Below are 27933 nucleotides of genomic sequence, written 5' to 3' on the forward strand. Positions count from 1 at the left end.
TCAATCTCTCGAGCTACGAATGACAAGTGTGGTAAAATTCATATAAAATATTACGATAAAAATTCCTGCGTCCCCATTATTTTTTTTTTTTGCTTTTTTTTTTTTTTTTAATAAATTCAACATTATTTCTATCTAACATTTATTATAACGGATTGAGAAAGTGAGAAAAAGAAAAAAAAAAAAAAAAAAAAAATGAATCGATCGCGACAAGAAGACAAGATATCGCGTGAACTCTTGTTCTTTTTTTTTTTTTTTCTTAGATCGAATTGTTGTTTCGCTCATCTGACTTCGCGAAAAGCGACGAGTAAGGTAAAGAAAAGATAAAAGTTGATGGATTAAAACCGCGAATATGATCAATCGATTTTTTTCCCCCTTGAAATACCATGTTTCGTTTGTTTTTTTTCATAGGCCTTGTAAAAATTATTTAACTATTTATGTATATATATATATATTTTTTTTTTTTTAATCTATGTTTTATATATATATATATATTTTTTTTTTTTTCATATCACCAAATCAACAAATAAATATCCTAAATATATTAAATATCGTATAATATATGTTCTCCCAACAAATAATATATAAGTTCATCTATTTTTTCGTTAATAATAATTCAATATAATTATATAAATGCGTATGAATCTGGATATACATTATTTGTATATACATCTACATACGCAAATATGAATTTATTTATTTATTTTTTTATTTATATTTATATATATATATATTTTTCATTTCTTTAACTTTTTTCCCCGTTCATTTATCTATTTTACTCTTTTAAACATTAGGCGCTTTCCTATATACGAAAATTACTACCCTTATATTCCGGGTAGTTGTTCTTTCTTTCTTTCGTCTCTCTCTCTCTCTCTCTCTCTCTCTCTCCCTCTCTCTCATTCCTTATTCCTTAATTTTTTTCTTTTTCTTATTCAATTACACAGATGGAAAATTGCATGTAATAAAATCTGAGGAAAAAAAAAATTCTTCTCGTTACAATTACCCTTGGTACGTTTATCCATATGGAAGAAGGAAAAGATACAATTTGCTAAAACGTTGTGACTTTTTTTCAAATTTGAAGAGAGAAAATAAAAAAAGAAAAAAAATGATGAGTTGAGTTAAGTAAGAATGTTTATCGGATAAAGAACGGTCGGTAATTATGTTTCCTGCGGTATTTACGTCGGTAAAACGTGAAGTAATAAAACGTAATAAAAATATAGATACATTTATACCGTTCGAAACGACGACGAATCGTCGACATTTCTCTCCATCTCTTATTAGCGAGATTAGACGTTTAGCAATTAATTTTTCCTCTTCCTGTTATGTTAACATCTAATTAGAAAGAAAAACATAAATTTCATTCGTTCTAGAAAGAAAGTAAACTAAAAATTGAAACAGGCATCGATTCGAATCGTACCTCCATCGTTTCTATGATCGATTTAATGCCTTCCTAAGGGGATTTTTTGCAAGCATTATAAACCGCTTGCAAAAAATTTATAAACAAAACTATCTTTCGTTAATAACAAACGGTGTACGTTTTTTTCTTTTTTTTTTTTTTCTTTTCTTTTTTTACCAACGAAATCTTCCTTCTTCTTCTCCCTTCTAATTATTTTTCCTATGTAAGTCGCGTACTTGATTACGATTCCTTCCATTCGTTAAGATTGACGTATTTTTCTCTTATATATACATATACAATATATATATATATATATGTATATATATAAATACTTCTTTTTTTTTTTCCTCTTTTGCTTAATTCTTATCTCGAAGATGATTTTTCTAACCAAATAGGCCACCTCCATTCCTCCTTTCGAAAATTGTTTTTTAATTATTTACATTTAACATCCGTGTTATTCGACGATTCTTATACGCACGCACGTGGAAAAAATGGAAATCGTTTTAATCGATAAATGTAAGGCTCGGTTATTTTAACGAGGATAGCTAGACACTTTTAATTTTTCCGTCTCTTTTTCCATTTCGAATAGAAAAATTTTCGATTCTTGTTGTTTTTTTTTTTTTTTCCTTTCCTTTTCTTTTCTTTTTCAATCGATTCTTACGGATAATAATTGATCTCGAATCTTAACATGATTCGAATGTCTGGGAAATGAACGGGAATTTCGAAAGTCACGTTGCTAGAAAAAATAACGTGTATAAGAGACGTTCTTTCTCAATTCCTCGAAGATATCTAAATTGTTCGTCTAAATTACTCTATATTCGTTCGAAATTTTTTCAAGTATTAACCGAATTGATCCTATATAAGCTGTTTCAACATCATCTCGAAAGTAGTTCCAGCCTTGGGCCAGAATTCATCTCTCAAAAGATAATTCGACTTTTTATCCATTGATCCCTTGAAATTTCTTGTTTTTTTTTTTTTTTTCTTTTTTATTTTTTTAAGCTTCTATATGACACAGAACAGTGAATAAATCGTTCTGATCCAGCTGAACGGAGGATTGTATGTTACCGCGTTAAACGATCGAATCAAAGAAAATTGGAGGGGAAATTGAGCCAATCGAATGGGAATAATAATTCGAAGCTTCGACGAAGCCGAGAGAGGACGAAGCAAGAAGATTAGCAGTGGCAAATCGCAAAAAGAGCTCGAAGTTGAATTGAACGGTGAGAAGTTGTTCGGATATGGCCGCCCGTTCAACGCGCCCCTATCACCTCTCACTTATCCTCGGGATTCGCTCTTGGTGATCTTTCCGTTTCCTGTCTCTCACTGCGAACAGAGTATTATCAACCCTTCCAGACTTCTTCTTTTCCTTTCCTTTTCTTCTTTATCCCCTATTTATATATATCTATACGAATGTATTTGATAAAAATTTTGCACTTCACGTTATTAGATCCACGTAATTGTTCACTGATGGAAACAAGTCTCGCGATGGAAGGAGTGCAGGGTTTGAATTGGTTAATTTGGAAGGAAACGCCTATTTTCACACCCATTTTTCTTTCTACCGTGATATTTGTCACATATATCGATCCAAATCAATGATTTTGTATTTAAACCTCGATGCATATCATAATTTAAAATATTCTAATCGATATAATATACAAATTTTTTTATTTATCATAATATTGTTTACGATTTGTAAATGTAATTTCGTATTCGAATAGTTAAAATAATAATTGTACGTATATGAATAAGCTAAACTATAAATATATTAATAGTTTCGAAAATATTTCATACTTCCAGTCTTAAATGATTATTCTAACGTAACTTTTAAAAAATAAAAATAATTTTTACGATTTTGAAGATTATAGCTTATCTACTATTGCTATGTAGAGTGTATCAAGTTTGTCAACAAAGCGTCTAAAGTGGGGATAGGCGGTACAAGCGAAGGACTTCTTTTGTCCTAGTACCATCCTAGCGAGACTTCTTTTCAGCAGTGAACAAAAATATTATTCACTGCTGGAAAAAAGTTTCGCAGAAGGAATGCAGAATCTGATTGGTTAAATTTGGAAGGAAACGCCTATTTTCACACCCATTTTTCTTTCTACCATGATATTTATCACACATAACAATCCAAATCGACAATCTGTATTTAAACTTCGATACAGTATAACCATAGAATTCAGAATATTCTAACGTATCGATATAATGTAAAAAATTTTTTATTTCTCATATATGTAGATTATGATCCATATATGATAGTTTAATTTATAAATGTAATTTTGTATTCGAGCAGTTAAGAAATAATTCTACGATTATAGCTTTTCTATTATGTATATTCTATTATGTATATTATGTGTATTATTCTATTATGTATATGTAGCGTGTGGTGTCAGGTTTATCAACAAAGCGTCTAAAGTGGGGATAGACGGTCCAATAGGAATCCTCTTGTTTCAGTCTTCCTGCGAGACTTCTTTTCAGCAGTGAACAAAAATTCTTAGGCGCGTACGAAAAATTGCTCCTTCGAAATATTTATTTCCACTTTGTGTATAAAATTTTTATCCAATATACATACGTGTACATATATAGTTCCATGATATAATTAATATTTAACATCTAATTAAATTGACCTTTCAAAGATTTGTATTTTTTGTCGCGGTTAAAATTGTCTTGGATTTTTATTAAATTAATTTTCAAAACTTCTTAACACGAAATTCCGTCGAATTCGACTGCAGCTTTTTTCAAAAAAAAAAAATTATCAAGTATAGTTATTGAAATGATATATTAATTTAATAACAAATATGCGACGAACAAGAAATGTTTACACGCAATAACGAATAAGGAATAAAGAAAACATTTCATTTTCCGTTGTAATTGAATCGACGCGTATTTAACAATTTTTCAATTGACGACATCGCTCGAAATTATATTTGCCTTTTTTTTTTTTTTTTTTTTGAAAATCATCAGACCATAACTGCGTATTTTCTATTCAATGAAGACATTCGAAAATTTAAAAAATATATACATATATTTGACTTGAACTAATAATTGACGGGGGTTGTGTATTTTAAGAATGGAAAGAATTTCTTTAATTTAGAATTTTAAATAGATCGAACGCGACTAAAAAGAATGCAATTTCATGCAAATACGCAAGAAAATTGACCACCTGAAAAAAAGAGCGGCCGATTTACATTTTCATTTATCGGGACGTCAAACGTCGTAAATAATTTAGATACCACTTTTAAATGCAAACACGAGCCGTTTTCCCCTGTCGCAGTTTTTCACCGCGAACGGTTATTACAGCCATTCAATCGATATGCCGATTAATGAGCAAAAATAAGTGAAAATCAAATATTTCTTTGATCAACGTACGCGCGTACGTTGATAAAAATTAAAAAAAAATGTATTCCTCAAAATGGAAAGGAAAAGAAAATGATGATATGATATTTTAATCATATTATTTGAACGCGATAAAGTTAAGTCTTTTACGAGAACAAAGAGAAAAAGAAAATATATATATATTTTTATTAATTAAAATTATTAAACTTATTTATTTATTAACTTTTATTAAAATTATTTGTAATTTAAATCGATTCGATGGATTAAATGGAAAGAAATTGAACGAGTTCTCGTAAATTTGATGAAAGTCTCATCTTCCGTTTGAGGAAAATATAAAATAAGAAAAGAATATAAATAAGAAATTGAATTAGACTTACCAAATGTATCTAATAGATTTCATCTTGAGCGCTGTCGAGTTCTCCTTGCATTTGTAAGCCAACACTTGCTTCACACTGCTCACATCGACTGTGGGAAATCTCGATGTCACGTAAGCTTTAAAATTTCAATAAAAAAAATATACTTTCACCAGATGCGCTAAATTAAATATCATTTTCAGCGCTTTCAACCGCTATTACTACTTTATCCAGTTTTTACATTCGTTTTACACTCGTGTCTTTATTATACTCAAATTATACGTATTAATACTTATATAACGCTTAATATTTTCTTTGAAATCTACGTTTCTTTTCACATTACATTACTTAAATCTTTTTCTCATCTTTCACATTTCGAAATATATATTGAAACGAAAAAAAAAAAAAAAAAAAAAAAGAAAAAAGAAAAAGATGGGAAAATTTTAAAAGATGAAAAATTGAAGAGAACCAATTCAACGTTATATCAAATTTTATCATCATTTTATCTGTTTGAGAAATAAAATAGAAAAATAAACACGAACGTTTTAGCACTGATATTTACGAACGAATAGATTTAACATCTTTTTTTTTTTTGTTCGTATATTTCGATATTTCTCGCAATTCGGAAGAAAAATAGAACGAAGAACTAGATTTTGCTAAGAGGCGAGATTTTATAAAGTGAAATTCCAATTCTTGAACGACCTATTTTCAATCCGAGTAAATGTTTAGACATCGTCGAAGAGTAGTCACCGCTCTATTCTCGGATATCCTGCGTTTACCACATTTCTTCATACGTCTACATATTCTGCGTTCCTTTCCCATGCATCGTTTCATATTCGATTGTTCCGTGAAATTTCTCCAAAATCGATATATTTTTAGCCAAAGCCATTTTTTTTCCAAACAATTTTCATTTAAAATTCGCGAAAATTATTGCAAATGAATTATTACTAAGAAATCAAAAAACAATATAATATAACATTTATTTGATAAATTTTCGAAGCTAAATTCTCTTACAAGTGCTGACACCTATACGATATTATGACAAAACATTTATTTCTCTCTAACTTAAATACACGCGAATATTATATCACGGTGCATCGATAAAGAAACGTATTAATTCCGTCAACTATTCACAAAGATGCTCGTAAGATTGCTACGTGTTTAATTAGTTTTGTTTGAAAAAAAAAAAAAAAAATGAAACTCGATTTAAATCTCGTAACTTCGCGTCGTTGCATAACAGCAACTCGAGCGAGTGACTCGAAGAAAAATTCTTAACCTATTCATCGTTAGTTATATTTCATCAATGTCGATTTATTATTTTGTGAAACAAAATACCGGTCTGCGAAAAAATAAAACTTGTTACTCTTTTTTTATTTCTGTTTTCTCTCTCAGAAATTTTATTCCTTCCTTCCTTTATCGTATTATACGCACGAGTATCAACTTTCAGAATACGAAAATAGAGGTATAAATAAACTCGTGCAATTTCATATCTTTAAACGTATTTTTTCGTAAACTTATCATCCCAAATATTTGTTCTAATAAATAACGCAGCTTAGAAACTAAACATTAAGAATTACTTACATATGATAGCCTGGACTTTGGCCTTATCCAAGGCAGGTTTCACCGGTCTCTCAGTGGCAGTCCCAGCTCGACTCCATCGTTGCCCCGTTACCGAGCAAGTGGCCAACTCGGTAGGGCTGAACAAAATTGCAGCCAGGCCACGTGTCAATTTCCTGTAATCGCTCCATTTCACAGCCCTTAGTTGTTCCTCGCAAATTGCTATTCCCTCCCCCAGGTGCACCTATCGAATAAATAATACACGATACGTTTTATCACGGATTTGCAAACTCTTTTAAAATCGAAATATTTATCGTACAAAATATCGAACAACACGTTGATTGTCAAAAACTAAAGCAGTTGTAAGTTCAATATCAAAGAGAGGAGAGGGGATATAAGATCCAAATTAGTCCGTTTAAGGCTGTAGAGGTTAAAAAGCGGAAGAGAATGCGGCAAGATAATATAAATATAGATTTGGAAAATTTACCACGCCGTCGGAAGAGGATTCCTCGAAACCACGGAAAGCAGGCATCGCAGCAGGAGGAGTAGTTCTCATGTCCAAGGGTAACCATTCGCTCCTCGATGGCGAATTGCCTTGCACGGACGGGGATCCATGCTTTCCACCTCTCGTTCCAAGCCGCGGCCTGCCGCGGCGTACCCTTCGACCTGAATAAGCATTTTTCACACATGTACTCGCTTCGCCTCTCTTCTTTACCAACATATCTCTATCATTTTCCATCGTTTAAAAACATATATATTTTTGAACGAAAAAAAAAGAAAACTTTGCATCAATTATTTTCGTACACTCGAGAAACGTGATATCAATTTTTCAACGTGTGTTGTTTAAATACAAAAACAAACACACGATGTGGATGTGGATCTGGTTTCGCAAGTGCGAAAAGTTTGAGAACTAGTTTAAGCACATTACACGTGTACGTATAAACTTTAAATATCGAAATCACGTTTACACCAAGTGGAAACGGAAAACAATACTTCGTTAGATTGGTAAGTTTCAATCTCGAAATGCAAATTCAATTAAAGCTTAGACCAAAAGTTTCGAGATAAATGTATTACTCGAAGGAAACGGTTACAAGCAACGATATGTCCCATCCTTATCCTTTCTATAAAGGGATAAAAACTGGAAAAATGTTTATTTTATGATGATAAAATCAAAAGAAAAAAAAAAAAAAAAAAACGTTGGAATAAGTAAAAAATAATTGAGAGATATATATTTGTATAAAGAGATCATTCGCGAAATACCATCTTCGAATACGTTTAAACAAACACAATAAAGAGAATAATTTTTTTTTAATTGCAAAAAGGAGACAAATTCCAATCAGAAAGCGATTCTTCCTTAATTAAAGAGCAAAAGGACAGAGAGAAAGAGAAACGAAGAGGGCAGAGTGGGAAAAAAATATTCCTTTGTAATTATCATTTGAGAATACCCTTCGTTTCTAATACCCTAGTTTCGATATCCTTCGCGTTCAATCGACTAATCGATCGTTGATAATTACAGATTTCTCGACAAAGATATATCCGTTTTCGGTAACGCCATTTTCTTCTTTTTCTTTTTTCTTTTCTTCTTCATCGACCCAATAACGTTGATAACACATATTTCACCACGCTATATTCGTCGTTGAAAATGATTTAACTTTGAAAGGCAATTCTATGTAAAAAAGTAATTTATATAAACCGATTTATTTATAAGAAATACTTGTCGTGATGTTATAAATTATTTTCACACAATGAGATCGTCGTTCCTTCTTACATTTCACATCCTTCCACTTAAACTTAAAATTAATAATTGAATTTGAAACTTGGTTATTTTATTTCATAAAAAGTATTCAATTGGAAGTGAGCAAGTAGTTAAACTATATGCCGTAATTGTTATTGTAGGTTGTGGCAAATATTAAAAGCCGTATAATTATTACGTGTTCGAAACGAAATTATTCGATTACACACACACGCGCGCGCGCGCGCGAGAAAACGCGTATTTACCTTAAGAGACGTTTCGTTTGAAGTAACTTAAAAACGATCTTATCACTTATGCACGTATATATATGTACAATTATTATTCGAGGATTAAAATAGGATAAAAATAAGATTGATAAATCTATGAAAAATTTCAATTCATCGTCGACGAATTAAAAATCATTTTCAAAATGATAATAAAAGAAACAAGCGAGAGAACATCGAATTTAAAATTCGAAAAACGTAAATAACTCTTGACATTTTTTTGGGGGAGGGGAAAATATAATTTAATCATCGAAATTGAAATTAATCTCTATCTACGATTCGTAACACGATTTCCTGTTTGATTAAAATTTTTTTTTTTTTAATCGAAATCCTTTTCTTTGGATAAATAATAAACAGATTATTAAAAACAGATTATTAAAAAAAGAAACAAGAAAATAATTAATTAATATCGAGGGTGTCGTACAAATTTGAATATCCTTTATTCACCGATATATCTTCGCGCTGATCGAATCGAAAGGTTACAATCAATCGGTGGATTGGTGGAAACACCGATACAAGTAAAACGCATCATTATTTTGAAAAGCATTTCAATCTCAAGGTTGAATATGTTGATTATCATTTGTATTAAATATCTATCGTTTCGATTCTTTGAAAAAAAAAAGGAACAGGCTTTTTTTCTTTTATCGAGAAAAAAGTTTGTTTGTCTTTCTTCTAAAATTCGAGAATTCTTCAAGCACGATATATAATATTGCCGCGCGAATAACAAGAACGATAACTCTGTTAATTAATTGTTGGATGATGCTTTATGCGCGATTGTTTAGAGAGAGAAAGAGAGAGAGAGAGAGAAAAAAATATAAATCCGAATCGAAAAAAAAAAGATTTCTTTTTTTTTTTTTTAATCTTCACGACAACCTGTTTTACCGATCGAGCTAACCGGGCGATAAAATAAAAACGACGAGTGTCGAAACGACGACCGCGTTAAAAAATGTAGTTATTTCTAGAATTCAATTCCTCCATAATATAATAGTTTGATATAATATATTTTGATGATCAAATATATAATTTTAAATATTACTCTTTTTACATTTAATATCGTAAAAAATGTATCGCATAATGTATATTGATGTTATAATAGGTCGAATTAAACAATACAAAAGTGACAGGGCGATATAATAATAAAAAGTGTAGTACTTTAAGGAACATGTTGTATCATCGTGAACATCGTCGAATGTATTCGATCGAAGAATATCAGAAAAATGTGTTTCCAAACGTCGAGCATCCCTTTTCTTTATTTCATCCTTCCTCCTCCTCCTCCTCCCCCTCCAATTTAAAAAAACATTTTTCTAATATCTCGATTACATATGTATACGTATAATATCGTAATAATATAATATAATCTAAATCGGTGATCTATCGATAAATTAGAAAAATATTACTCGCAAGAAAGAATCATCCAACAAATATTCACACACACATACACACACACATATATATATATATATATATACATGCCTACATATATATATATATGTTATTAAACATAAAAAGAAAATAATAATAATAATAATAATAATTACCGATAAATCATTAATAATCAGTCGTAAAACTAAAAAAAGGAAAACGAATTTCCTTAAATATTTACATTCATTTTTTTTTTTTTTTACACAAATTGAATTAAAAAAAAAAAAATGCGAAACAATTAAATAATAAAATAGGAACATAAAAATAACGCGAGAGATTTGAACAATTTACAATTATTTACCACGCGTTCAACAAAAATTTACAAAAAAAAAAAAAAAAAAAAAAAATGTCGATAAACGTTTATAAAATTCCTTTCGAATATCATTTATCATCAAAAGAGAGAGAGAATATATATATATATATTTTAAGTATCGCGATAATTCTTTTCCTCGATCGATAAATAAACTTGAAGAGACAATTAATCAATTAATTACTTAATCGGTTAATCGCACGGACAATTATATACGGGAAAGGAACTTTATCGACCAACTATTAAAAACTATTTGCGATTAAAATCGTTTTCCACTTAATCCACCAGTGTCTATGTACTTCTTTCACAATAAATAATTAATCCTTACATTTTGGACGAGTGAAATAGACGTCCAGAATGTACCTCCTTTTTCCTCTTCTTTCTCTTTACGTTTCTTCTTACGTTAAAATCGATTCGATAATCATCGATTAATTATTTATCGTTCACAATTACTCATGTAAAATATAAAATGTTTTACACGTTCTTTTTTTCTTTCTTTTCTTTTCTTTTTTTTTTTTCCCTTTTTTTTTTTCTATTTCTTTTGCTTAAACGTAAAAAACTTTAAAACTTAAATTACATTTAAGTTAAGAAATAACAATTAGAAAAATACGTATGCATACGATATTTTTATTGCGACAATAATAAACGAAACGCGTTTACATTACATTACATTTCAACCGCGAAAGATTCACACACGATTTGTCTCTTATCGCGCGGTTTAATCCGTACAGATAATTCAATATTTTTTAAATTAATTAATTAATTAATTAATTAAAAAAAAAACACATTAGACGATAAACGATTCTTGCTAGAAAAATATATATACAATTCAAATCAAAACGATGTTAAAAAAATATTAATTCGTGTCTTATAGAAAATTATTAATTCGATAACGATGCGATATTTAAAAAAAAGAAAAAAAAAAAAAAAAGAGATTTTATCGTTCGACGAAAACAAAACGATTTATTCACAAGTACACTTTTTAAGTGAAAAAAAAAAAAAAAAAAAAAAAAAAAAAAATAGGAACAATTATCTGTCCAGATAAACTTCTAAGTACAAAAATTTTAATTTTTTTTTTTCTTTTTCTTCTGTTTTTTTTTTTTTTCTCTTTTTTTATTACCTCTCGTTCGCATTAGCGTTTTTCTTTCCTCTTCTTTTCTTTCTATAGCGAAGAAAAAGAAAGAATCGATTATTCAGTCGTTTCGTTCAGTGAATAGTTATGAATCGTTCTTACTTCGTATACCTACGCTCTATGTCACTCGGGACAATTTATATAATGATGATGATGATGATGATGATGATGATGATAATGATAATAATAATCATAATGGATTCTAATAAATAAATTTACTTAGGTTGAAGCGCGAAGTGTGAAAAATTTCTACACCAGAAGCAAGAAAATTCGAAGAAAATTCGTTCCAAAAAACCGTTCCCTTCTTCTATATATATATACATATACGCGAAAAGTTTTTCCCCTTCTTGAGAATGAGAAAATAGATAAAAAATTTCAATATTCCAATTCCTTATTTTTCATATTCACTTTATATTCAGAAATTTTAGAAATAATTACAATTTACGAATTCTTTTCCTTTTTTTTTTTTTTTTTCCTTTTTAATCTATTTCCTTCTGGAATATTCTCGTCATCAATTTATTTAATTATCGGAACGAGCTGCTTGACTTGATAGATTTTTTGCAAACCCACGTGTTAATATCTCGAAAAATATTATATTATCCTATCTTGAATTTCATTTTTTTTTCGTTTTTAAATATCTTCTTTCTACCTAATCTCTCGCCACTTTTTCGTGATTTTTTTTTTTTTTTTTTCCCCCCATAAAAATTCCACCTAATCTCGTTCTCGCAACGCCACTTTTTTTTCCCCCCTTTCTTTCACTTCTATATTTGCAAAAAATCTATAAATCTAAATCTAAAGTTAGTCGAGTTTTTTTTTTTTTTTTTTCGTAAAAATTCTACAATCTAACTTTTTATGAGTTTTCGGTAAAAATTTTTGAATCTAATAATATTTGTAATTTTTTGCAAAAATCTGGGATTACAATATTTGCAATAATTCCTGCAAAACTTTTTCTTCTTCTTCTTCTTAAAGGCTTATTTAAGATATCTGTTATTCCCCTCGTTTGGATTTTACGTAGCAGTTGCAAAAAGATTTGTGCAGTTTTCTTTCGTTTGCAACGACCTCTAAAATCTATATGTCCTTTATTTCTTTTCTTTTTTTTTTCTCTTTTTCCTGCAAAATACTTTTGTCTATAAAGTTATTACGTAAAAAGTTTTTATGCAGAAATTTGAAAAAACGTTCGTTCGTTCGTCGATCTCTTTATATTATTAATAAGAATAAAGGATATTATTAATTTTTTTTTTTTTTTTTTTTTTTTTTTTTTTTTTTTTTTACTCTCCAGAGAAACACGTCTATCTTTTTTTATCAGATTTTTATTTTTAAATCTAACTAAGAGATTAAAATTTTTCATTGCTTTTATCTTTTTATCTTGTCCTCTTTAGGGAAGAGGGGGGAGGGGCGGACGCTTTTATAAAGATTTCGAATTTGCTCTTTTCTTCTTCTTCTTCTTCTTCTTCTTTTTTATGATTAATTCATTTTCAATAAATGTTACATATACTTTTCAATTTTCTTTTTTTTTTCTTCTTGCAAGAAACTCCGAAAGTACAGTATAAGTCCCTATTTATTGCAAAAATTTTCAGCTTTTACAATCTTAATTCTAAAAAAAAAAAAAAAAAAAAAAAAAGTTACGAAAAATTATTCGCAATCGTGTATCGTCGTCGTCGTTAAAAGTATCGTTTAAAGTAAACACGACGCGCCTTATTATTGTTAACCCATCTCATTGTCACAGTGTTTCAACACAACAACGACGAAAATTTTAAATCTTTAAATATTGCCAAAAATTGGAAATTTTTTTTTAAATATCGTTAACAAATCCGTCAATGATTCAGATTTTCTCTACGAAAATATCGTCAATGTCGAATATTTTTCGTGACGAAAAATTTGATTTGAAATTTTTCTGCAAGAAAAAACGAGAGAGAGAGAGAGAGAGAGAGAAATTTTTCCCAAGTAAATTTGCAAAAAATGTTGCACTACGTGTCATTTTGGATTCTCGTTCGGTGATTTTCATTATTCATTCACTGAAATTCGCAACCGGAATCTTATTAAACGCAGAAAGCAATAATATGTACAGCTCGATACTATTACTTCGCATAATGTTTTAATAACTTTTACTTTTTAAGAGATAAATATCAATGATATTTTAGATAGATATTTTATTTAGTAGTGGTTTAATCAGTAGTAGTAAAAAAAAAAAAAAAGAAAGAAATTGTAAATGCCTCGCTTCTTCCTTGAATCTTTTTTCCAGTTTTTTTTTTTTTTTTTAAACAACAATTAAAGAAATTAATTCGTCCCTTCGAAAAATTCGATATCAAAAATCGTAACCGGAGGAGGTTAATTTAAAAATGTAAAATTGGAAATTATTCATAATTAATTTTTTCTCGCCTCTCATCGATTCGTATCACGATTATTATTTCATCGATGTATTATTAATATCGAGATTAATTAAAAAATATCGCGGTACGGTTGTTTTTTTTCTTTTATACAACCAAGCAGATTTTATGCTAATAAGAGAAGATAGGATGTACATTTCATTTAAATCGAAATATAATTATATCTTGTACAAAATATAAAACCGAACGAAATTATTTTTAATTCACATTTCCATGCTTCTTATTAATATTATATATCAAATGGATATCAAAATATAAAATTTTTTTTATCCAAAAACAATTTAAATTAAGAATACTTTTTACTTTTCTTTTTTTTTTCTTTTTACGAAAAGTATTCGAATAATAATTTATAATTTTATTATAATTTTTCATTAATTAAAAATACTTGGCGTAAAAAGAGATAAAAACTTGAAGTTAGATAGTAACTTGAAATCTAAACGTTATAAGAAAAGGGGAAGAAAAGAAAGAAAGAAAGAAAGAAAAAAAAAAAAAAAAAACCACATCAGATTAACGGCATTATTAGCGTTTCCAGCTTTCTACAAAAGACTCGCCTTATCGGAATATTTAGATAAATGCGATTAATAATGAGAAATTGCATTAATAATAATAATAATAATAATTCACAATTTACACAAGAAATACACAATTATCGAGAGAATTGCACAAAAGATTTGCATATATTCCTAGCTGCGTTTCCCTTTTTTAATACTGATGCACTAACTACATACATATCTACGCTCGAAAAATTGCACTATCGACTACATCACCTTTACAATTATAAAAATCACTATTAAAAAATATAGTGAAATACTGGTCGTTCGAATACGCTATCGGGTATAATAAAAAATATCTTACATCAGATACGAAGAATGAGATATAGATATAGATAGTTTTAAAGGGAAGGGAGGGGAATGGGAAAGAGAAGAATAAGAAAATGAAGGAGAAGACGATAATGATCGGACAGTTGAAGGAAGGAAGGAAGAAAGGAAGGAGAAAGAGAGAAAGTGAGAAAGAAAATTAAGAAATACGAGATTAATGTGTAGTAATATTTGTAACTAGCAAGTTTTACGGTCGCAATTTCAGTGAACTATTTCTTTTCTTATCTACCAACTTTTTGCATCGTCGATTTATATTCTCGAATATCTGTTTTCTCGGCATCGCTTAGAAGAACGAAATTTTCTCTAACTCGTCGATTCGATTACGATCATGTTGTAAAAAAAAAAAAAAAAAAAAAAGAGAAAGGAACGAAAAAATGCATTTTCTTTAATGCAATCGTATATTAAATCTTTTTACTTTCGTTCTTCCAACTTTTTTTTAATCAGTTTCTCTTCGTGCTTTCGTTTACGAAGAAAGAAAAAGTAACGATTTTTTCGCAATAAAGAAAAAAAAAAAAAAAAAAAAAACACGAGGAAACTCTATTTTTTAACACAATCCCTTGCGAAATTTCATTTTTTGACTAGATTTTTTTCATTCTTACGAATAATTAAAAAAACGCTAACTATTATTTTTTTTCTTTTTTCTCTTTTTTCTTCTTCTCTTTTGGAAAGTTATATATATATATATATATAACAACCGAACGAGAAACCACTTTGTATCCCCTTTAATTAACCCTAAGTCTAATTTTACGATTAATTGCTAGCTCTCGAGTATACGAATCATTTTATAATTTACAATATGTACAACAATTAAGCAAATGCACTTTCCTCGAAAAGAAAAGAAAATTCGGATGAGTGAAGAAAGAAAATAAAAGTTTCGAGTCGAAAAATTCGTTTCAACAACTTATCTCGATGATTAATTATTACGTTTCCGAATAAATAATAATAATAACAATAATAATAATAATAATAATAATAATATAATAATAGTAGTAGTAGTAGTAATAATAGTAGTGGTAATAGTAGTAGTAGAAAATATACAAGTGAAACGAATCGATTAACGAATAAACGGGAATGTTAATATCCGTAGCTACTCGTCGAATCTTTGCTTTATACGTTTTTTTTTTCTTTTTCTTTTTTTTTTTTTCTTCTTCTTTTTCTTCTTCTTCTTCTTCTCTTTTCGTTTCGTTTCTTCGACTTGACTTGAAAAAGAAACTTATATATATATATATATACCGTTGAATCGAAAATCAGAAAGTTCACACAGCTTTCGAATCGAAACCTGTATATACAATGTAATATTCGAAATTGTACAAAATTATCACAACTTTTAAGAATTTTCTCAAATAGTTATCCGGATAATTTTTCTTCTTTTTTTTTTTTTTTTTTTTTCCCCCCTTTTTTTTCTCCTCTTTGCCTCCTTCGTTAACAGGGAAAATTTTGGTGAAATTTTTCTAAAAATTTTCCGAAAAATGTCCTCCTTCCAAATTTCAAAAATACTTTTAATTCGCGCGTTGACATCCCTCCATCTTTTTAGATTATTTTTCGTTACTTATATTCATCACTCCTTAAACTCGAACAAGCGTTTCAACTTTCCAATTTTCAAATCGCCCACCGATCAAAGGAAACGTTTATATATACATACATACAATATATATATACATATGTGTGTATATAAAAAAGAAAGAAAGGAAGGAAGAAAGAAAGTGAGAAAGAAAGAAAGAAAGAAAAAAGTCAGGGAATAAATTCTTTGCGAAAAGGTGCTTTCTCCAGACTTAGACATTTTCTTGAGATAATTGAATTTTTCTGAATTTTGTCACTTTTGTTGTTATTAATTATCGGTTATTGATTATTCGGCGGTTTGGGTTGGAAAAATGGAAAAACTGTATCATCCTGTTGGAATGTTTCAATCAATCAATCAATTAATCAATCAATCAATCAATCAACTAATAGGCTGATCATATCAATATCACTTTTAATGCCCAGCGAATTAGATTGCGAGTTAGAAAAATGAAATTCCCTGTAATTGTCTGTATCGTTTCCTTTTTTTTTTTTTGTTTCCAATCGTCGATTATCTGTTGAGCTTCTTTTCTTTAACTCTTTCTAATGTAATCTCTAACTTTATGGCTCGCTGCTTGATTCTGGCTATGTGCTTTACGTGTGTGTGTGTGTGTATGATATACGTATATGAACATGATTTCTCGGTCTAGGGAGCCAATCCCGGTCCGTTATTTTTAATAATAAACGTAAATAATTACCTATCTATCACGGCGTGTGACAAAAATTTTTAACAATCAACTCGAATTGTTCTTATCGAAATATTTCGAAACGATCGAAATCGTATTTCGAGTAGCAACCAAGATGGTGAAATTTTTTAAGAATTAAAAAAATTGGAAAAATATGAATAAAAATTTCGTTATCAAACAATGATATCTTCGAAAATTTTTTTGGTTGAAATTTCGTCGAAAATACTTTTTTTTTTCTTTTAAGGAAATATTGGAAAAATTTCGTCGATCGAATCTTGAATCTGTTAAAAAAAAAAAAAAAAATTTAATCGAAGCGTGAGAGAGAATTAGAAGAATAAAAAAAAAAAAAAAAAAAAAAAGAAACATTAAGAGAGGAACCATAGACCGAGGTTTGCAACAGGCTGTCTGTACAACAATCTTAATAACATGATATGCAACATTTATATTCTAATCTTAGAGTCAGTTATAAACTATGCGCTGGGCACGAAGCTCTCTATTCCACGCGTAAAAAACGAATAGAAAAATCTTCGGAAAAAGTGCGTAACAATAAGAAAAAGAAAAACCCCGTCCACATACGAGATGAAAAAAAAATTGGAATCAATTTGTTTGTTTCGTTTCTTTTCTTTTCTTTTCTTTTTTTTTTTCCATCTCTTTAATTGTGGTTAATGAGTCTGGCGTTTTTTTTTTTTTTTTTTCTTCAAAAATTTGATTCGTCGCAGTCGTTGCGATCCGGCACTATTGTAAAACGGTATGTAAATATACTTATTATAATAATATATAGCTGCATCTGTGATTTGATTGTAAATCGTGAGGTAAGGAGCCTGTGTGAATGGCGCGATCAACTCGAGAAATATTTCGACTTTCTTTCAACTCGGAGTCTATGTAGATAAATTTCCAATAATTTTGTAATTACTTGACGAAATTAATCGAAAGAAAGATATAAGTGGTGAGATTATTTTTTCTAAATTTCGTAAAGAGAGGAAGAACGGAAGAGGAATAAACGATCATTTGTGATTATTGAAATTATTCGTTATGTAAAAAAAAAAAAAAAAAAAGGAAGAAGAAAAAATTTGAAGAATGGATCGAAGAATAGAGGAAAAAGTTGTATAAGTAAAAACTTGAAATTTCTTTCGTCGAAACGAGATTGTGAATAATTAATTATCAAATTATTGAAAATTTTAGACTCTGACGTAAAATACATAGCGAAAAATTTGTCGAGGACATCGCGGTCACGGAACTATTGTCATCTGTAAAATATAATATAAAAGATCCTGAGTTGTACTGTGTGGTACTATGGCTATGGAGTTCGGCGGGTGTCCGAGATGGTTCTTTATCTTTTCTCTTTTCTCTTTGAAAAGATTCAAAATGTAAGTTTTGCAAAAAAAAAAAAAAAAAAAAAAAGAAAATTAATATCGATCGATTACGAAGTAAAATATAAAATATTTTTCATCATTATGATTATTACTGTATTTTGAAATACTGATAAAATTAAATTATATGAGAGCAGCTATATATATAACTTTTTTTATTGCAATCGATAATTTAAGATAATAATGTGAACAATGTGCACATTCGTATTTTAAAAAATTATATTTAAAAGAAAAATTACATAATAAAAAAGATAGAATATAAATTTATTAAAAATTAAAAACTGTTGTAATTATAAAGCATCTTTATATATGTTGAAACATATTGATAAAAGAAGGAAAAATTAATTCATATTCCAAAAATTATAAAAGAAAAAAAAAAATTATAATTATATTTTAAATTAATAATAAATTATTAAAGATATTTTACGAGAATGTAATATTTTGAAATTTCAAACGTATATTCGTTAAAATAAAATTAAAAAAAATAGGATAATACTGTCAGTTGATAAATTAATATCGTTTAATATTCTTTCTTGATTAGAAAGAAAATTACATTGTGTAAAGAGAAAAAGAATTGAAAAATTAATTATTATTTTCATAAAAAATATAGAGAAAAGGTGATAAATTTAGCTCTATAATATCACGTTAGAGCGTATTATAAAAAGAATTTGGAAGAAAAAGCCATCTCGGGCACAGGCCTCTTATAATATATTAAATTCAATCTGCTGCATCACGGTGGTTTCCCATCGATAACTGTCAATAATAAATCCTCTGTAAATCTGCTTGAGCTGTAAAATCGGTTGGCTTGTCTATTGCACCGTTAAACTGCTACGCGGTGAAAAATATATTATAATATGTTCGTACGTCATCCTGGGAGTTTCTGTGCGTGTCACCCAGTCGTGTGACGCAATCAATAAAGTAAATATAATCCTCTGTAAGAATATAATATCGTTGTAAATATCTGTAGTCTGTATAACACTGTATAGCATCAAATAAAACAACAAGTTATCCTGGCTCGCGGAATAATCAGTACGAGGTGGGATGGCTGTTCCACTTGCGGCGATTATTTGTAATTTCTCTCTTGTTTTCTTCTTTTGTTTAAGGAATATTCTCGCTTTACCTTACGACGAATAGGCACGGCACCTTTTGCGAGTTACAGTCCTTTAAGGACTATCGTTTCATTAATTATTTTAAGTCACTGTGAAAAGATTATATTATCGAGCGAACTGTGCTATGAGGATACGAGCACAAAAATAATCTCTTATTGCATCGCTTCGTTCAAAGTCTTTAGAGTAAAATTTACGTATTTTCCTTATAAATTTTTATTTTAATTACTAAATATTATTAACGTTAATATTCATTTATTATTAATAATACCATTAATATAATGATATTATTAATATTAATTATATCTATTATCTTATTCTTAACCAAAAAAAAAGTCTCGTGTTTCGTTTTATAACAAAAGTCGAAATGTAAAATTATAAAAAAGATATTAGGAACTACTGAACAAACTAGGAATGCAGCTCTCTCTCTCTTATATATATATATGTATGTAGAATATCGATTTTTCCCGAAATAAAATTTTAATTGTTGATTCAAATTACGTTAACAAAATTTTTGTGCATCTAAACCACAAAAATACATAAAATAAATATATTATAATATATATTTTAAATGCATATACTGTTTTAAAAATAATATTTATATTTTAATAAATATGAATATTATTCAAAACATAATAAAAATTTTACATCTTTTAATACTGTCGCAATTATTTTATATATAATATTTATATTTTAATATATAATATAAATATTACATATTAATTTATTGATATACTATTTAAAAAATACTCATTGCACAAGTTATCATTATGCACAAAATAATAGCTGCACTTTCTAATCTATCATCTCTATATATGTAAATATAACTATAAATAATAAGAAATAAGATGATGTTATAAATGTAATAATAATACAAATAATAATAATAAACAGCACAAATTTAAAAAAATTTTATCATCATTCAATGATAAATTTCATTCTACCTATTAAAATATATAAAATTATATTAATGCTTAAATTATATGCTTTTACATTCTACTCTAAAGACTTGATTATCTATTATTGTATCTATATCTATTTTGAATAAACATAATATTTACAATTTTTGAATTGATGGTTTGCGTGAAAGAAAATTAAAGCAAAAATATGCTTATTTTATGCTTATTAAAAATAGAAATAAACAATTTCTAAATTTGAAAAAACTCTTAAAAAATAGTTAGTATTATGAAAAATTTTCAATGTGAAAAATTCTATAAAATTCTCGATTATTATAAATTGCTCTTCGCATCACAGCACAAACTCTTAATCTTTTCACTGCACCTTGGTCTTCTTTCGAAAGACTATATTAAACTCCATCTGGAGATTATCGTTGCCAGGAAATACTGGCTTTAAGCCTACTCAACCAAAAAACTATCACAAATGGGCCGAAGAAACTAAGGCGCATTAGTGGTATGCAGTATCAAATTGCATGATGCTGCTCTGAAAGTGCTTTGATTCGGCATTGGTCTGATTGACCTCATAAGCACCATCTTGGAATACTCTTGATTTGTTTTCCAGAGTTACTGTAGCTGTACCCTCTTCCATAGAAACTCTAGGCACAGGAAAAGGTTTAACATCTGTTTGTTGTGCCTGGATTTGTAGATGAGTTTGCGCTCCAGCTTGTTGTTGCGCTTTAGGTTGTTGTTGTTGGTAGATTTCTTCCTGGCGATGCCTGTCTGCCACGCTGAGCTCATGGAAACTGACCAGGTGGCGCTTCAGGTAGAGCTTGGTCTTGAATGGCTTGTTACAGAGGGGGCATGTGACACTCTGAGGGTTGTGGATCAGGCGCATGTGCTGACGCAGGTTCGACAAGTTACTGTACATGCGGTTGCAGACAGGACAGGGGCGTGGGTCCAGCGAGTGCAGTTTGCGTAGGTCAGCTGCAACACACACACAACTTGCTCTAACCCGGTAGAGGCAGCACGGAGAAGGGAATTAATTCTCTTGTTTTGTTTTATTGAATGGATTTATGGGTGGGGTCTCCGATTTGCCAGCCACCACCGGACAGCAACAACCAGCTAAGAAACCCTAGCCGCACGACTATTATATGCTCTACCGAATTTAGCAATGGGATTATTTTTAAAATTTCAAATAAATTATTACTATATATAATCTTTTATGTAATATAATTTGAAAACATCTTTTTCTTTATAATTCCTTATGTTTTTCATTATATAAATATTTATAAAAATTTCTCTAGAAAGAAAAAAATATTTTATTGAATCTAATAGAATCTTGATATTTACAATTATATTGTTCTCTTATATTTCAGATATACAAACTATTAATCAAATAAATATAATTTGAAATCTTAATAATATAATTTGATATCTTAATAATTTTAGGATTAAATTTTAAATTTTGGTAAATAATATATGGTTCAAAATTTTCTATGGTATAATAAAAAATTTTAACCTTAAAATAACCTTAAAATAATACTTCATATACAAAAACAAATTTTCCTTGATTCGTAATTATCTTCTAATATAATATAATATATCAATGGAATAAAATTTATTTATTTTATAAAAAAAAAAACAAATAAAATATGATCCCATTACTATTGTCGTGCATACAACGATATCGCGCGTTTATTAGCGCGCACACATCGGAGACAAATGGTAAGCGTGTGTTATTGGAACATGAGGCGTGAGAGCTCGCGCTGCATCCTCCGAGATTATTATACAATCGTTTCTTGACAATAACACCCTTTTACGTTTAAAAATATTCACTTAAAACATATAAGTTTCATTAATTTAAAATCTTATATTATTATTGTATTACATTATTTTGAAAGTATAAAAATAAATAAATATAAATAACTTTTACGATTATATCATATATAAAACTTTTTCAATCTTGTTTATATTATAATCTATATTACAAACAATTTTTTATTAAAGTTTACAATAATAAAAATAAATAATATTTAATCATTTAAATTCGAATAGTTTAATTAAACTAATTATAATTAAATTATAATTAAAATAAAAAATAATAGAAATATATTATAATCATATATATTAAGAATTGATATTAAAATTTTAAAATTAACTGTTGAATTTTGTTAATCAATTATATATATATATATATATATATATATATATATATATATATATATATACATATATATATAATTGATATTATGATGATATATATACATGTATATATATATATATGTACTACATGTAATATATGTATATATTATTATAAACCACGAATTTTACCACATAATATGATTAGTGAAGCCAAAAATATTAATTTCTTTTAATTACAACACCGTAATTAAATACTGACCTTAACCAAAAAGCTTATAACAAAATTTAGTATTAGCCATCGGTTTGCTATATGTTTCAAGTTAGGGTGTTCTGCCATAGGACATAAATGAGTACATAGAAAAACGACACCAATTAGATGAAATGTAAAATATTATAAAATAAATATAATAATAAATATTTTAAAATATTATAAGAAGTAACACAAACATAATAAAAAAAAAATTGATCACAAATTAATATACTTAATGAAAATTATTGATATTTCAATATTAATATTTTATAAAAAATGATATACTTTGAATGAATATAATTTAAAAGAATTTTTTAATTAAACTGATATACTATAGAATAAAATTACTTAGTATTTATTTCCAATTGGCGTAGCTTCTAAAGGACAATAACGGAAAACATAGAAGCAACGGACAGGCAACTTTACCAGACGGAGGGATTTGTTTTTCTAAATCTACTAAACTATTTCAAATTATTCTTTTCTCTCTTATTTTCTCTAATTTTTATTATCTAAATTTAAAAGTTATATTTATATCTTTAATTAAGTTTAGAAAAATTTTTAACTAAAAATAAGACAAAAAATAAATATAACTATAAAATAAAAAATATATAATTTATGTGTGTGTATATATATATATATATATATATATATATATATATATAATATATAAAAACATAAAGTAATGCAAATTGTATAAAATTTTTTTTTTTTGTAAAAATTAATTTATACAAAATTTATTATAACCTTTTGATATCACCTCCAACTCTGGCAAATAATATAAACAGGTAGAGAGCCCGAATATGTACACGCAGCTGACTTTCTCACACAACAGCCGCAAACTGCACTCCCCTGGATAAAATCAGAAAATCGCCTCCGAGTGTCAAATGTCTCTTCTTCTCCTTTCTCTCTCCCTCTGCCTCACTCATCTACACATTCTTCACTCTATCTTTTTCACACTCTATCATACATACATTTTTTTTTCTTTCTTTCCCTTTCTCTCCTACCGCCTAGCAAGAGCTACCGAGCTACACGAGCTTACCATTTCAAACCGAGGCTCTCCTTCTCCTTCCTCTTTATATTCGTATCCAAAAAATTCTGTCCGACATGATCGGCTAGGTTGTTGCTGTTTGTAATGGTGCTCGCACTACTAAAAAATTAGGGTTGGGACGGGCAGTCACTTACCTTGCTGTTCTTGATTTAACTCCGTGTTTCCAGCATGAGATGGTCCTGGCATCCCACCTTCTAATGATCCACCACCTCCTCCTCCACCTCCTCCTCCTCCTCCTGCTCCTCCACCTGAAAAAATATAAATGTTTAAAATTTATTTTTTATGTACTAAAATTATCTTAAATAAAATAAAAATAAAATTAATTTTATTTTTAAATAAATTTGTAAGTAAATTTAATGTAAATAATTGATTGAAATTGAATTAAAATGTTATTTAAAATTACCTTGATAAGAAGGTGGATAAGATGGCAAAACTTCCATGCCACCATCAAGGCTAAGAAAGCCACTTGGCAGTGTGTTGACTTCCTGCTTTGGAGAACAATCATCATCGCTTCCATATTCTGGTAATTCTATTTTTGGCTAAAATACAAAAATTTCTGTAATTATTTTATCAAGAAATAATTATTTTATGTTATAATTATTCTAAATTATTATTAATTATGATTATTCTATAATGATTAATAACATACATTATTTATTTATTTTAATAAAAATATAAAATTGTAAAAATAAATTTTATTCTGTTTTATTTTTTATTATTTTTTAATTAATTTTTATTGTATATATTTTCATAAATCAATAAGTATTTTTGTATTTTTTTTTTTTTTTAATTAAATGTTTAAATGTATCTTCTTATCATTTGATAACATTTTGTTTTATGTTAGATTATCAATAAAATTCATGTATAATCACAATAAATTAAATATAAATATAAATACAGTAAGATCCAATATCTTTTAAAATATCTTTAAAAATTAAAATTTCTTTTGTAATGAATTTGTAATATGTAAAGTTATACTAGACTATATTGCATTTTATTTCTTTATTATAAGCTCATATATATTAAATGATATATATAAAATTATGAAAGAAGTCAAACCAACCTCAACAATATCGAGATCTTTATAACAGTCAAGTTGAACCTGTGGCTCAATTAATGGCCGTGTGCGTGGTGTTCCAGATGCACAGGCCGCCGCAGCTGGTACTGGACTAGATATTTGAGGCGAATCACTTCGTTTGCACAGCCTTTTTAGTGGTGGAGGACTTGAAGTTGGTGGAGTTTTACTACGCTCCTCCTCTAAATTTGGTGAGATCAACCCACGACCATTTGATGCATGTATATTATTTGTCTTCAAATGCTAAAAAAAAACAATTGAAATTATCCTAATATATTTTTAAAAAATTTTTAAAGAATCTTTTTCTTAAGATAACACTCTATTAATTAATTATTATTATTAATTTAAATTACCACAGAAAACAAAATAAATAATATATATAATGTTTCAATATAAATTTAAATTAAATATTGAAATTAAATGAAAATTAATTATTATTCATAATACATTTTAAAACAAACCTTTTCGTTGTTGTGCTGATTATTTTGAGAGTCAGTGAGGCCACGGATTTGCAGAGACTCAGCAGTTCTTAAAAATGTAGGTAATTCTGCTTGAGATATGTTAACCTCTCCAGCATACATAAATTCCAAAAGTGACTGCAGATGTTCAAATTCCACATCACGCATAAATATTATCGGATGCTTGCATGGATTTGTCTATAAATATATAATTAGTACAAACAATATTTATTTGTTTAACAAACAAAAAGTATAAAATATTTTGTATCTAATTTATATTATATTTACAATAAATTTTAATATTAAAATTATAATTTAATTAAATAATTAATTGTTTTTTAAATTTTAATTTTAATTTTTTGAGACTATCATATATGAGTTCATTACATAAATATACTATATATGTTCATTCTTAATTAATTTTTTTAAAGTTCATATTAATTTATTTAGATTATAGTATAAAATCAAAAAAATTTTAATTAATATATATAATCTTATTAATATATATATTTTTATAGATATTATAACATAGTGTTATATTCCTATTTAATACTATTTTATTTATTATTTAATACTAAAATTAACAACATTTAATAAAATAATTTTTTCAAGAAATTTTAAAGTTATATTGATATTATATTTTAAGTTAATTCATTTTGACTTATCTCTCATAAATTATATCATTTTGTTTTCAATATGTTAAGATATTATACAAATATAAAAATGAATTATGTATTTAAATATTTTACATAAATATAAAACAAAGTTATATATTTGAAAACAAAAATAATATATAATTAATGTCTAAGAGAATGAAAACTAAAAAATTTATTGTATACAAAATTACGTAACTAAATTAAATTATTACTGAATTATAAAAGAAAATATAAATTATGAAATAAAATATAACTTTTTTCTTTTAAATTAATGTAAAATTATTGTATAATTTTAAAACTATAAGTAAATGACATATTTATGATTTTTTAATGGTTGTTAATAATAATAAACCTTTTTTATAAATATAAATGCATGAATGCATTATTATAATATGAAAAGTATTATATACTATTACCAATAAAGTGGATTTGTAATTATTTTTTATTTTAATTGTTTATTATATATATATATATATATATATATATAAATATACATTAGATGTGGGTAATATATTTGAAATTTATATAGAATCCTATAAAATAAATTATGATTAATTACTAAAAAATAACATCCAACAAAAAGTAATATCCCATGCAAACTATATATGAATATATATAGGTACATTACGACATACTAGTAGGTACAGCAGATGAATGCATGGGAATTATGAATAAGAATTTTTATTTCGACCATGTCCAAAGTAAAGCATGAGTCTCAAAGAAGGTAAGAATGATCGGTTGAGGGGAAGGGAGGGGGGAACATCGAACAACTAGCACCGAGAGAAGCAAGGCGGGGAAGGTTTTCTAACCTTGAACAACTCCTTGAAGTAAGGGCTGCACGCGGAGAGGACAACCTTGTGCGCCTGGAGACGCCTACCATCGCAGGCTAAGGTGACATCAACGAAGTCCTCGTCATCCCTGAGGGCCTCGAATTGGCTGGTGATATTAGCTTGAAAGTTGTTCCAACGCAAGCAAAACTGCTGCTGGCTATCCGTCATTCTCCTCGCTCGACTCCCTTCGACCTCCTCTCTCTCCCTCTCTCTTAAACCGAGAGCCCCCCACCACCCACCCTCTGTCCGTCTCTCTCTTACTTTCACCTTCTTCTACTTCTATCTTTTTTCCTCTTTTTCTTTCTTACTGATGGCTGCGTTGTTCTTTCTTCGTTGCACACTTTGACTTCTCAAGTGTATCTTTCTTTGTCTTTTTTTCTTGCAGGAGACACTTTAGAAATTTTCGAAAGATATTGAATATGAAAGATTCATTGAGACGAAGAGGGTGAGGGTGGTTTCGCAGGTCAGGCCTGTTTTACTGCACCCTCGTGCTACTGATTTGAGATGAGGCTCTCATTACTCTGGAAAAAAATGGCAGGTGCAAAAAGTGCAATCGATGACTGAAGAGGAGGTGTGTACGTGGGGAGAATCGATAGACGGCTTACCAACATTAAGAGATAAATGAAGTATATATTTGATGTATAGTAATTTTTATATATATATATATATATATGTGTGTATACATATATATATATATATGTATATATAATATTTTTATATTATATTTATTTTAATTTTCTTCAACATATAAAAATTATTATTATATTTAATTATATTTTAATTAATACGTTTTTCTTTAAAAAAAATTTAATGATATCAAGTTACTAGAAATATACCTAGATATTTCTATAATCTTTTCATTTTTTCCTTTCTTTTTTATTAAAACAATATCATATATTTTTAAAATATAAATTAAAGAATATATGATTAAAAGAAATCTATATTAATGTCTAATACTAATACGAATACAAATACGATTAGTATTAATCATTATTAAATATTAAAAAATTAACAAAAAGTATATAACATATTTCATAAAAATTTCAATTAAAAATGCAAAATATTAAATTGGTATCTAGTA

General features: G+C 27.9%; 1 protein-coding gene and 1 long non-coding RNA gene across 3 annotated transcripts; one reads left to right on the top strand and one right to left on the bottom strand.

The window, feature by feature from the left end:
- Positions 1–1978: 1978 nt before the first annotated feature.
- On the bottom strand, positions 1979–27375 carry LOC100869307 (uncharacterized). 2 transcript variants are annotated; one of them, XM_012488937.3, is made up of 9 exons: positions 26832–27244; positions 25370–25564; positions 24897–25151; positions 24237–24372; positions 23968–24081; positions 7121–7299; positions 6658–6877; positions 5101–5215; positions 1979–2713 (listed from the first exon to the last, which is right to left on the bottom strand). In XM_012488937.3, the coding sequence occupies exons 1-9, from the start codon at positions 27018–27020 to the stop codon at positions 2662–2664; spliced, it is 1455 nt and encodes a 484-aa protein (XP_012344391.1). In that variant the 5' UTR covers positions 27021–27244; the 3' UTR covers positions 1979–2661. The 2 variants fall into 2 exon arrangements, with proteins under 2 accessions (XP_012344391.1, XP_012344392.1); XM_012488938.3 differs by lacking the exons at positions 1979–2713; positions 5101–5215; positions 6658–6877; positions 7121–7299 and adding an exon at positions 20407–21377 and having other exon boundaries at positions 26832–27375.
- On the top strand, positions 26759–27704 carry LOC147657967 (uncharacterized). Its single transcript, XR_015291428.1, has 2 exons — positions 26759–26961; positions 27238–27704. It is a non-coding gene; the product is annotated as an uncharacterized LOC147657967 (long non-coding RNA).
- Positions 27705–27933: the final 229 nt, after the last annotated feature.

The sequence above is a fragment of the Apis florea genome, unplaced genomic scaffold (assembly GCF_048593485.1).
Source record: "Apis florea isolate Af1SG1 unplaced genomic scaffold, ASM4859348v1 contig_2492_pilon, whole genome shotgun sequence".
Classification (NCBI taxonomy): domain Eukaryota; kingdom Metazoa; phylum Arthropoda; class Insecta; order Hymenoptera; family Apidae; genus Apis; species Apis florea.